The sequence below is a fragment of the Ipomoea triloba genome, chromosome 13 (assembly GCF_003576645.1).
Source record: "Ipomoea triloba cultivar NCNSP0323 chromosome 13, ASM357664v1".
Taxonomy (NCBI): Eukaryota; Viridiplantae; Streptophyta; class Magnoliopsida; order Solanales; family Convolvulaceae; genus Ipomoea; species Ipomoea triloba.
The window spans coordinates 3,954,073-3,966,927 of record NC_044928.1 but is presented as its reverse complement, the minus strand read 5'-3'; the positions used below and the strand labels follow the sequence as shown (position 1 = coordinate 3,966,927).

The following is a 12,855-nucleotide window of genomic DNA, read 5'->3' as shown; positions in this document are numbered from 1 at the left end:
ACTATTATAGACAATTGCAAGAATATATATTCATCAAAATCCAAATTTTATCTGTTATAAGAACTCAATCTGTCAATCTTCTTTCTGTGTAAGAATCTTTATCAGTACTCCATTACTAAAGCGTTCTCTTCGGTAAGTTTTTTTTTTTTAATTTTTATTATTCAAATTCTGTTGTAAAGTTATAATTCTTTTTTCTTTTAGTTTGTATGTAAAATTTAAAAAAAAACTATACTTTTTAATATAAAGTGAAAAGGTTGAGTTTGTAACTTGATTTATAGGTTTTTGGGTCTTAAATTTTAAGAGTATAATATGTATAATTCTGTTAGTGGCTAAGAATGATGAACATTGTAATCACTATTTTATTTCATCTATCTTTTTTTTTTTTTGTTCCTTTTACTATTTTGGTACTTGGTGACAATAGTCTTTTAACACCTTGATATATGTCCATATTCATGGTTTGTGTTCTAATCCGTTTAATTATATATTTCTTTACAGATTAATAATGGCTACTTTCCATGATAAAGATCATAATATAGTTGAAATTGAAGAAGATCATGGTTTTGAAATTCCTACACAATTGAGTGAAAGCAATCATGATGAATTGGTGAATAATGGTGAATTTAATATAGGTGACATTGAACAAGATGCCAGTGAGAATGTGAAGAGTGATGTGAATAATGAGACAATAGAGTTATGTATTGGAATGGAGTTTCAATCACTAGATGATGCTTTAATGTGCTATACTAATTATGCAAAACATGAAGGATTTGGAATTCGCAAAAGCCGCATACTAAAGTCTAGAAAGAATCAAATGGTTATTGGACAAGAGTTTGTTTGTTCAAAGGAAGGTTACCGTGCTAAAAAATATTTACAGCGGGACAATAGGAAAAAGCCTCCACCTGATGAAACACGCATGGGATGCAAAGCTATGATTTCTGTATCTAGAAAAGACGAAGCCAAATGGGTAATATCTAAATTTACTAGAGATCATAATCATGTGCTTGCTTCTCCTAGTAGTGCTCGATTTCATCGAGTTCATAGAAAGAGGACAAAATCTCAAAGGAATTTGATTGACGTGCTTGATGAATCTGGAATTCGTCCTAGTAAAATAATGTCTGTTTTGGTTACTGAATCTGGGGGAATAGATAGGGTTGGTTGCATTGAGCGAGATATTCAAAATTATTTAAAGTAACAAAAGACAAAAGCAACTTGAGAAAGGAGATGCACAAGCAATGTTGAATTATTTCAAGGAGTGTCAATCTAAAAATCCAGGATTTTTTTATGCAATACAAATGGACACAGAAGGTCAATTAGCCAATTGTTTTTGGGTTGATTCTAGGTCTAGAGTGGCTTATAAATTTTTTGGAGATGTTGTGACTTTTGACCCAACTTATTTGACAAATAGGTATAAAATGCCATTTGTTCCTTTCACTGGAGTCAATCACCATCACCAGTCCATTTTATTTGGTTGTGCTCTGTTATGGGATGAGACAGTGGAAACATTTGTTTGGCTATTGAATACTTGGTTAGGAGCAATGGATGGATGTCATCCAAAAACAATAATTACAGATCAAGATGCAGCTATAACTACTGCAATTGCAAGGGTCTTGCCAAATACTGCACATCATTTTTGCATGTGGCATATTGAGAAAAAATTTCCAGAAAATCTTAGTCATGTTTATCAAAAGTTTGATGATTTTAAGTTTCAACTTTCACATTGTATCCATAGGATATATATGCCTAGTGACTTTGAAGTAGAATGGGAAAAAATTCTTGACAAGTATGGTTTACGAGAAAATAGTTGGCTTGAGAAGTTGTATTCCATTCGTGAAAAATGGATTCCTGCTTATGTACGTACTAGTTTTTGTGCCGGAATGTCTACTACTCAAAGAAGTGAAAGTATGAATAAGTACTTTAAAGATTATATAAATGCTAATACACCAATAAGTAAGTTTGTTGTTCAATATGACAAGNCTTGTCATATTGAACAACAAACTTACTTATTGGTGTATTAGCATTTATATAATCTTTAAAGTACTTATTCATACTTTCACTTCTTTGAGTAGTAGACATTCCGGCACAAAAACTAGTACGTACATAAGCAGGAATCCATTTTTCACGAATGGAATACAACTTCTCAAGCCAACTATTTTCTCGTAAACCATACTTGTCAAGAATTTTTTCCCATTCTACTTCAAAGTCACTAGGCATATATATCCTATGGATACAATGTGAAAGTTGAAACTTAAAATCATCAAACTTTTGATAAACATGACTAAGATTTTCTGGAAATTTTTTCTCAATATGCCACATGCAAAAATGATGTGCAGTATTTGGCAAGACCCTTGCAATTGCAGTAGTTATAGCTGCATCTTGATCTGTAATTATTGTTTTTGGATGACATCCATCCATTGCTCCTAACCAAGTATTCAATAGCCAAACAAATGTTTCCACTGTCTCATCCCATAACAGAGCACAACCAAATAAAATGGACTGGTGATGGTGATTGACTCCAGTGAAAGGAACAAATGGCATTTTATACCTATTTGTCAAATAAGTTGGGTCAAAAGTCACAACATCTCCAAAAAATTTATAAGCCACTCTAGACCTAGAATCAACCCAAAAACAATTGGCTAATTGACCTTCTGTGTCCATTTGTATTGCATAAAAAAATCCTGGATTTTTAGATTGACACTCCTTGAAATAATTCAACATTGCTTGTGCATCTCCTTTCTCAAGTTGCTTTTGTCTTTTGTTACTTTAAATAATTTTGAATATCTCGCTCAATGCAACCAACCCTATCTATTCCCCCAGATTCAGTAACCAAAACAGACATTATTTTACTAGGACGAATTCCAGATTCATCAAGCACGTCAATCAAATTCCTTTGAGATTTTGTCCTCTTTCTATGAACTCGATGAAATCGAGCACTACTAGGAGAAGCAAGCACATGATTATGATCTCTAGTAAATTTAGATATTACCCATTTGGCTTCGTCTTTTCTAGATACAGAAATCATAGCTTTGCATCCCATGCGTGTTTCATCAGGTGGAGGCTTTTTCCTATTGTCCCGCTGTAAATATTTTTTAGCACGGTAACCTTCCTTTGAACAAACAAACTCTTGTCCAATAACCATTTGATTCTTTCTAGACTTTAGTATGCGGCTTTTGCGAATTCCAAATCCTTCATGTTTTGCATAATTAGTATAGCACATTAAAGCATCATCTAGTGATTGAAACTCCATTCCAATACATAACTCTATTGTCTCATTATTCACATCACTCTTCACATTCTCACTGGCATCTTGTTCAATGTCACCTATATTAAATTCACCATTATTCACCAATTCATCATGATTGCTTTCACTCAATTGTGTAGGAATTTCAAAACCATGATCTTCTTCAATTTCAACTATATTATGATCTTTATCATGGAAAGTAGCCATTATTAATCTGTAAAGAAATATATAATTAAACGGATTAGAACACAAACCATGAATATGGACATATATCAAGGTGTTAAAAGACTATTGTCACCAAGTACCAAAATAGTAAAAGGAACAAAAAAAAAAAAAGATAGATGAAATAAAATAGTGATTACAATGTTCATCATTCTTAGCCACTAACAGAATTATACATATTATACTCTTAAAATTTAAGACCCAAAAACCTATAAATCAAGTTACAAACTCAACCTTTTCACTTTATATTAAAAAGTATAGTTTTTTTTTAAATTTTACATACAAACTAAAAGAAAAAAGAATTATAACTTTACAACAGAATTTGAATAATAAAAATTAAAAAAAAAAAACTTACCGAAGAGAACGCTTTAGTAATGGAGTACTGATAAAGATTCTTACACAGAAAGAAGATTGACAGATTGAGTTCTTATAACAGATAAAATTTGGATTTTGATGAATATATATTCTTGCAATTGTCTATAATAGTGACTAAGGTTGTAATTAAATTTAGGAGTTTATGGGTTTAAATAGATTTAGGACTTTAGATACACATAGGAAATTAGATGATTTTGTTAATTAAAATTACAGAATCCTTAATTATATGTATAAAATGTTATTTTCAAAAAAAAAAATGTATAAAACGTTAGATGCACAGTAGTTTAGATAGATGACTTTTGTGACTTGTATGCTTTTGTCTTAGGAAATTGATATAGGAACTTTTGTGACGTTAGATTTAGGAAATTGATATAGGAAATTAGATGACTATATATACATATATAACGTAATTATTGATATAGGAAAATAGAAGTAATTAATATGTTTAGGAAAGTGATATATTTTGTTAATAAGAAGTACAAAGTTTCCTAATACAATAAAGTCTTAAGTATTTTGCAAAAAAGGACTCGGTCATTATTGATTTTTTTAAAAAATGATGTGTCACCTTGTCATTCACCGCCGGTGTATAGCATCTATACACCGGCGGTGCATCAAATATTAATCCTTAATATAATTATAATTATAATATAATTTTCAATTATATTTCCAGTGAAATATAATATGAATATATTCATTTCCTTTTTCCTTCATATATTCATTTCCATTTCTTTTTACTTCATAATTTTTTGCTAATATTTCATTTGGTGGTTACTAATTTTTGCATAGGAAAAACTATGTTATATTTATAGTGAATTTTTATTATTAATCTCCTTTTTCATTTGGGCTGATTCATGTGCCAATTAGTAACATTAGTAACATAATATTAATAACAGATTTCCGTGTGTAATATTTATTTTCTTTTTCATTCATAAAAAGATTTTAATATTCATTCCATATAATTAATAAGTAATATAATTATAAAAATATAATTGCCAATTATATTTCCAATGAAATATTAATATATTCATTTTTCCTTCATAAATATTAATATAATTATAATAATTTAATTGTCAAAATAAATTCAATTCTTTTTTTGTTCAATTTTCAATCAAATATTAATATTAATTTACTTTTTCAAATGGCCTAAATTCTGTGCCGTTTAATTTCCAATTAATTATTTTTTTAATATTCTCTTTTTTGAACTATAATTTCACCTCTGAACATGGTATGAATAAACGAATAAAACAACTACATATTCAAAGTAATGTAAAACCATGAAATGTTAAGATTTAAAAAAATTACACAAATTTAAAATTTAAAATCTTTAATGCCCAAAAACATAAAATGTCTATGATTTCAACAGGAAAATATTTTATTAGTTGCTTCTCAACTTTCACACCCATCTCTTAACAGATCCATTATCCTTTGCATCACATTGCTTATTAGGCTCCAAATATCTGCATTTATAATTAAAGAATCAAGAGAGCTGGAAATATAAGATTTCAAATATAAAAGAATAGTTCAAAAATCAATTAAAAAAAGAATAGTTAATACTTAGAATAAAAGTTGTAGTTATTTGACAAATTAGCTTACATTTCGACAATTGAAGCTACCAACAATTAACCCCAGTGCTTGTGATTGCAAAATATAAGAACCTGCAATGAATGTAACCAAAAAAAATCAAAAATAAATAAATAAATAAAGAAGATAAGATAAGAACAGTAAAAAATGCAGTAAATACGTCACACTTTTATGGAGAAGGGTGGTTCTTCCTATGCACATTGATGTTTTCACAAACGAAAAACAACAGAACTAAGAGAGATTAAAATTGGTGGTGGTGGTGGACTGAATTTCTTCTTGTATTTATAACCATAAAGAGAGAGATACAGAGCTATTATTGTTAATTGGTAATAATTGGTAATTGGTAATTGGTAATTCATTTGATTACCATTCATATGTTTTCACCATTAACATAATAATAACATATCTTTTGGTAATAATTGCTAATTTGGTAATAAATAAATGGAATTGTAAACAAATAGGTATTGGAATATAATATATATGGAATTCAATTATAATTAATAGAATTCCATACAATTATAACTAATATATTTTTATATATTATGATATAGATATAGATATAGATTCTTATTCTACCATAATAAATAAATAAATCTATACCATAAACATTTGTCAGTGGTATTATATTAATGCATGTATATGTATTAATCTATATGAAATACAAATATATTATCATAATAATTAATTACCATAAACAATTTTAAGTGGTATTACATTAATGCACNACCTTGTCATTCACCGCCGGTGTATAGCATCTATACACCGGCGGTGCATCAAATATTAATCCTTAATATAATTATAATTATAATATAATTTTCAATTATATTTCCAGTGAAATATAATATGAATATATTCATTTCCTTTTTCCTTCATATATTCATTTCCATTTCTTTTTACTTCATAATTTTTTGCTAATATTTCATTTGGTGGTTACTAATTTTTGCATAGGAAAAACTATGTTATATTTATAGTGAATTTTTATTATTAATCTCCTTTTTCATTTGGGCTGATTCATGTGCCAATTAGTAACATTAGTAACATAATATTAATAACAGATTTCCGTGTGTAATATTTATTTTCTTTTTCATTCATAAAAAGATTTTAATATTCATTCCATATAATTAATAAGTAATATAATTATAAAAATATAATTGCCAATTATATTTCCAATGAAATATTAATATATTCATTTTTCCTTCATAAATATTAATATAATTATAATAATTTAATTGTCAAAATAAATTCAATTCTTTTTTTGTTCAATTTTCAATCAAATATTAATATTAATTTACTTTTTCAAATGGCCTAAATTCTGTGCCGTTTAATTTCCAATTAATTATTTTTTTAATATTCTCTTTTTTGAACTATAATTTCACCTCTGAACATGGTATGAATAAACGAATAAAACAACTACATATTCAAAGTAATGTAAAACCATGAAATGTTAAGATTTAAAAAAATTACACAAATTTAAAATTTAAAATCTTTAATGCCCAAAAACATAAAATGTCTATGATTTCAACAGGAAAATATTTTATTAGTTGCTTCTCAACTTTCACACCCATCTCTTAACAGATCCATTATCCTTTGCATCACATTGCTTATTAGGCTCCAAATATCTGCATTTATAATTAAAGAATCAAGAGAGCTGGAAATATAAGATTTCAAATATAAAAGAATAGTTCAAAAATCAATTAAAAAAAGAATAGTTAATACTTAGAATAAAAGTTGTAGTTATTTGACAAATTAGCTTACATTTCGACAATTGAAGCTACCAACAATTAACCCCAGTGCTTGTGATTGCAAAATATAAGAACCTGCAATGAATGTAACCAAAAAAAATCAAAAATAAATAAATAAATAAAGAAGATAAGATAAGAACAGTAAAAAATGCAGTAAATACGTCACACTTTTATGGAGAAGGGTGGTTCTTCCTATGCACATTGATGTTTTCACAAACGAAAAACAACAGAACTAAGAGAGATTAAAATTGGTGGTGGTGGTGGACTGAATTTCTTCTTGTATTTATAACCATAAAGAGAGAGATACAGAGCTATTATTGTTAATTGGTAATAATTGGTAATTGGTAATTGGTAATTCATTTGATTACCATTCATATGTTTTCACCATTAACATAATAATAACATATCTTTTGGTAATAATTGCTAATTTGGTAATAAATAAATGGAATTGTAAACAAATAGGTATTGGAATATAATATATATGGAATTCAATTATAATTAATAGAATTCCATACAATTATAACTAATATATTTTTATATATTATGATATAGATATAGATATAGATTCTTATTCTACCATAATAAATAAATAAATCTATACCATAAACATTTGTCAGTGGTATTATATTAATGCATGTATATGTATTAATCTATATGAAATACAAATATATTATCATAATAATTAATTACCATAAACAATTTTAAGNTGCACGTATATGTATTAATTTATAAAATATAAATATACTATCATAATAATTAATTACCATAAATATTTTTCAGTGGTATTACATTAATGCATGTATATGTATTAATCTATAAAATACAAATATACTATCATAATAATTATCATAATTACTAATAAGGAATTACCATAATTACTAATAACTAATTACCAATCTATACTATATATAATATATTATGATTACCATAATTACTAATATTATGATAGAATAATATTAATTAATTATAATTAGAATAATAATTACCATATTACCATATTACTAAAATGCCCCTACGTTTGGGCGGGAAATTTTTGAGGAGGATAATGTTTTTATATATAGTATTGATTGATTGATTACTTGTTAACATAACTACAAAAACTGTTAACACTTTTGAAATTGTGTGTTGAAATTGCAAAAATATAAAAAAAATAGTGAACAAATTGCAAATCTGATAATATAAAAATAGGAATCACTTTTGAAAGTGATAAAAGTATTACAGGGATAAAAATAACTTTATTATTTATGAGATGTGATACCATACGCATCACAGTCACACTCACATGCCAAATACAGAAACCAAGATGACAGAATTAGTATAAAACACACAACATTGAAAAATGCTACAACTGATCCCCCATTTTGACTTTTAATGACAACCTCAAACCTGCCATTGATGTAAACTAGATAAACCCTACTCCAATATAGTAGTTCACAAGTCATATACAAAAGAAGTAAATAACACTAAAAATACCTTCTAATATAGATTTGACTCAAAGGGTATTGAAAAGAATCAAACTCATGACCTTAATATATGAGAATCATACTCCACTTACTGGACAATCCCTTTCGGAGTTACAATAACAAGTAAAAAACATAGACCTCATGTTTACTTATACAACACAAAAATAGCACACATGGATTTTATAGATAAGATTAAGCATCTCACATCACTGTCTCATAACAAGTGTTTCAAACCTGCAAACTCCCACAGCATGTGGATTTATAACTTAAGAACAAGGCTTGCTTGCATTCCTGAGGAATGGGGACAATCAGGGTTAAGTACTTTAACAAGCAAGCTACATATCCAAATGCTGTTTAATTTGCTTACTTCACTTCTCAGACTGCGGGTTTGCTGCTGCAGATCGTTGCTGCTTCATCATCTCTTTGACATTATAAAGTGTGGTGTGCACTTCTTCAAAATGAGGAGCAGTTGCTTCCTTCACATCTTCAATCCATTTCAGAACTTTCTTGAATGGGCTAAGTATTCTGTCATGATCCTTCTCATCCACAACCTAAATTGCAAACAGTTTTCCTCAAGGCCATGAAATTGGGTAGCAAGTAATTTAGATAGAAACCACAATAGAGTAACTAGCTAAAGGTAGCTATGTGCATGCTACAACACCCTTGAGAGAGCCTTCCCGGCATGGAGCCCGGTAGGGGCTCGGCTAGATTAGTCATATGCTGTGGGAAATAGAGCTGCCCTGTTGGGAAGGGCTGGTAAAGGAGTCATGTCTAGTACCCGGTGGTTGGAGGATTGTTGGGCGAAGGCCGGTAAAGCCCCTAAGGGCCAAAGTCCAGCACCCAGCCTGTCTCGAATAATGTGATGACAGTCTATAAGTAAGGAAACAAGTTGCATTTTCGCTACTAGCTATAGCTTTTGGCGTGAGTGGTAAGCGCTTGATCCTAACATGCCCTTTTTTAAACATGTAAGCTAATTCAAATCAAGTTGGATCCTTTTATGGCAAAGTTAAAAACTGGCTGCAACAGCATCAACATTTCAACTTATGGTACTAAATTACCAAATTTAAAAGGTTTTGCAACATACAAAGGCTTAGCAGGTCACTTCTTTATCATATTCATAAATCCTGCAGAGTACCTTCAAACAAAAAGCAGGAAAAATAGAATTTCCATACCTGTAGTTCCGTTATTTCACAAATTAAGCTAAGGTCTGCAATGGAAGGTTGGGTATTTCCCAGTAGAAATTTTCCATTTCCCTGGAGCCAGAAGGAGTCAATCTTGTTAAGGGAAGCTGACAGCAGTTTCTCGCCTTCAGCTGCTGCTTGTAGGTTGAAAGGCAAGCCAAATGCAGGTGCAAATGTACTATTCAAAAGATACCCAACTGGCAAAAGGACACAATTATAAATCATAGTGATCTTCATACACAAAAATATAAAGCACTCATTCGCTCTTGGTAAAAGAAAGTTCACATAACTTCATCCTACTGAAATTTTGGACTAAAAAAAGTGAATTAACTCTAAAAACGAAAACTAAGAGTGGAACAAATAACAAAGAAAAGAACCTGAGCCACGGCGTAAGTTAGAGTGATGCCAGTCTAACACTGAGTCTACCTTTGCTCTTTCGCGTAGATCAGCTGGGTACCTTTCAATGAAAATGTGTTGGGCAGTAGAAATTAGGCTCCACTTGCATATACAATTATACAGAGTACTTATAAACTGTGCATGCCTTCCTATAAATAAAACTAGTATTCAAAGGATTCCATGTATTTATCATACATCTGTGTGTCAAATGATGTTCTTCAAAATTAATGTCATTTCCATATGGTATAAAATGTCATTATTTAAAACATTATAATCAGGAATTTACGGGGAGAAAAACATAAGAAACTAAACTCACCAATGATCAGCAACATTATTTGCACAAGCAAGATATTTGAGAATTGCATGACTGGAAAAAAAAAACATAACAGTTGTTAGAACACATGTTACTCAAAGCTCATAAAGCTCAAAGAAGAGTTCATATTTTCTTTTCATTCTTCCAATATTGCTTTGGAAGTTCTGCTTTTATTTGGACTGTTGTGGGTGAGTTTTAGAACCTATGAACTACTGCATAGTGCATACCCAATTTGCCAAATGGATATGAAATGCAACACTTGTGAGAATATGGAGGTTAGGTGCTTATCAATTAGCAGATATTGAATTAGGTTAGCTAATAACGGATTTTGCTAGATATTCTGACCAACTGATAGTATAAGCTACATGTAAAAAAAATGTTCAATAAATTAAATATCTAGTTCTAGTTTTAGTTAGAATAATGTATAAATAAATAAATAAATAAATAAATAAATATATATATATATATAGAGAGAGAGAGAGAGAGAGATGGTTTTGGAAACAAATAAAATGGATTGCAAAAATTAAAAAAATAAAATAAAATAAATATGACAGTGGGTTGCTCAGGTTCAACTCGAAACTAGTCGGATAGAGTAGATAATGTTTTTGTTTAAGTAAAAAATGAAATAAATTTACTTTTTTTTTTAAATTCAAAACCTGATATATATAGGGTTGATTCCTATGAGAATCAAGGCTATACGTGAGAATTGTAAACAAATGCTAGACATATATTTAATAAATCTAAGCCATTCTAAGGATTGAAAAATAATGAAAATAAAAGAGAACAAAAAGAAAGAAAAATAAATAAAAAGGACGAGACCAATTTCATAAATATTACAAACTCAATTTGAATTAAATTGACATGGCCTTTTTTTTCCATATTTCTAGTCATTGATCATCTTTAAGATTTTTTTTCATTGCTATATAAATATGAGTTATTATATAAATATAAATTAGTGGGTCAAATAATTTTGAAACTAAATAAATGCAGTTTTCTTAGCTAAAAAGCGACTTTTGACCTTTCAAACAGTGTGAAGTCTCCATCTACCATCGCAGGAACTTGTTTCATGGGGTTAATTTCTGTAATAAAAATACAAAAAAAAAAAAAATTACTTAGAGAAATTATAACAGTTTTACACATTTACAGCTTGTCTGGTTCGTAAAAAATATTTAATAAGAAATTAGATATTAATTTTATTGTTTGGTTTATGAAAAATAAGTTATTAGCAATGATTAATATACAGGCTTAGATACTCTTACATAATAAATATATAAAAATTCATATTGAAAAATAAAATATTTAAAGAAATTACGAATTTTTTTCCAGATTTGGAGAAAATTCATTTTTGGGAGGTCACAGTTTCTTCCAAATGGGAGGTGAAAGGTTAAAACTGTAATTGAGGCATTAAATGTTTGTGCTTCAAATAAGTTTAGATAGTATGTATAGACAGATATTGAATTCTAACAGAGTTAGTAGTGTTTGAAAAAAAATTCTCAATTAACTAATAAAAATTAAACAAGCTTCTCTTTGTCTACATTTTCGTTGAAACTCGCAACTACTATCCAAAAATGCTTTGATTACAACTTATAAGTTTATATGGTTAGTTATTTTGACTGAAATTACCCTTTTCGCATCAGCGTTTGACTTTAGATAAAAATGTCAAAGGTTCAACCCATTGTATTAAAAAAAAAAATTGGAGGATTAAAATAAAATAATGAAAAAGATAAACCTCCGAATTCAGGAGTTCGGTGCTGGCCTTTAGAGAGCTCTATTTGGACTTCTTCGAACTCTATCCCATTTGCCCTACACAGTTCAACAAACATTAATTTTTACACACATTAAACCAAAAAAGCGATATGATTCGAACATAAACTTTAGATTTGATAAGAAAAAAAAATTGAAAATTAAATCCTCCAAGGCTGCGAGATTGTGGAGTTATAGCAAGAGTGAAGAGGAGAATTTATCTTACTTGCAGAAAATGAGAAGAGCCCGAGAAGGCTGGGACATGCGATCAACATACAGCTTCAACGTCATCTCTTCTCTCTCAGCTCGATATCTCTCCGGCGGCCGGCGGCGATAACTGAATCGTCGGAGATTTGGATATTTTGAAATTGTGGCGTTCCATTGCGGGATTTATAGTGGGAATGACGGACGAGTACAGAAGCCCGAAGGCCGCAGCTATGACTTTTCAGTTTTCAGCAATGGTGAGACCCATTGATGTGATTGTTGTCTGTAAAATTATTATTTTCAGTCACTTTCATTAAATATTACAACTCCGTATTTTTATTGGGCAATTAAAAGTAAAAAATAAAAATAATAGCCAATTTTTTTTTAGATCAATTAG

General features: G+C 29.2%; 2 protein-coding genes and 1 pseudogene across 3 annotated transcripts; 1 reads left to right on the top strand and 2 right to left on the bottom strand.

Moving 5' to 3' along the window:
* Positions 1 to 502: 502 nt before the first annotated feature.
* On the top strand, positions 503 to 1,192 carry LOC116001064 (protein FAR1-RELATED SEQUENCE 5-like). The gene has a single exon (XM_031240966.1). It carries the CDS (start codon positions 503 to 505, stop codon positions 1,190 to 1,192), a length of 690 nt encoding a protein of 229 aa, XP_031096826.1.
* A 740-nt stretch (positions 1,193 to 1,932) lies between these two features.
* LOC116001062 lies at positions 1,933 to 3,445 on the bottom strand (annotated as a pseudogene).
* Positions 3,446 to 8,660: 5,215 nt separating this feature from the next.
* LOC116001039 (glutathione S-transferase T1-like) lies at positions 8,661 to 12,623 on the bottom strand. 2 transcript variants are annotated; one of them, XM_031240947.1, is made up of 8 exons: positions 12,481 to 12,623; positions 12,241 to 12,314; positions 11,530 to 11,590; positions 10,515 to 10,565; positions 10,180 to 10,259; positions 9,794 to 9,999; positions 8,989 to 9,172; positions 8,661 to 8,912 (listed from the first exon to the last, which is right to left on the bottom strand). In XM_031240947.1, exons 1-7 carry the CDS (start codon positions 12,543 to 12,545, stop codon positions 8,990 to 8,992), a joined length of 720 nt encoding a protein of 239 aa, XP_031096807.1. In that variant the 5' UTR covers positions 12,546 to 12,623; the 3' UTR covers positions 8,661 to 8,912; position 8,989. The 2 variants fall into 2 exon arrangements, with proteins under 2 accessions (XP_031096807.1, XP_031096806.1); XM_031240946.1 differs by having other exon boundaries at positions 8,661 to 9,172.
* Between the last annotated feature and the right edge of the window lie 232 nt (positions 12,624 to 12,855).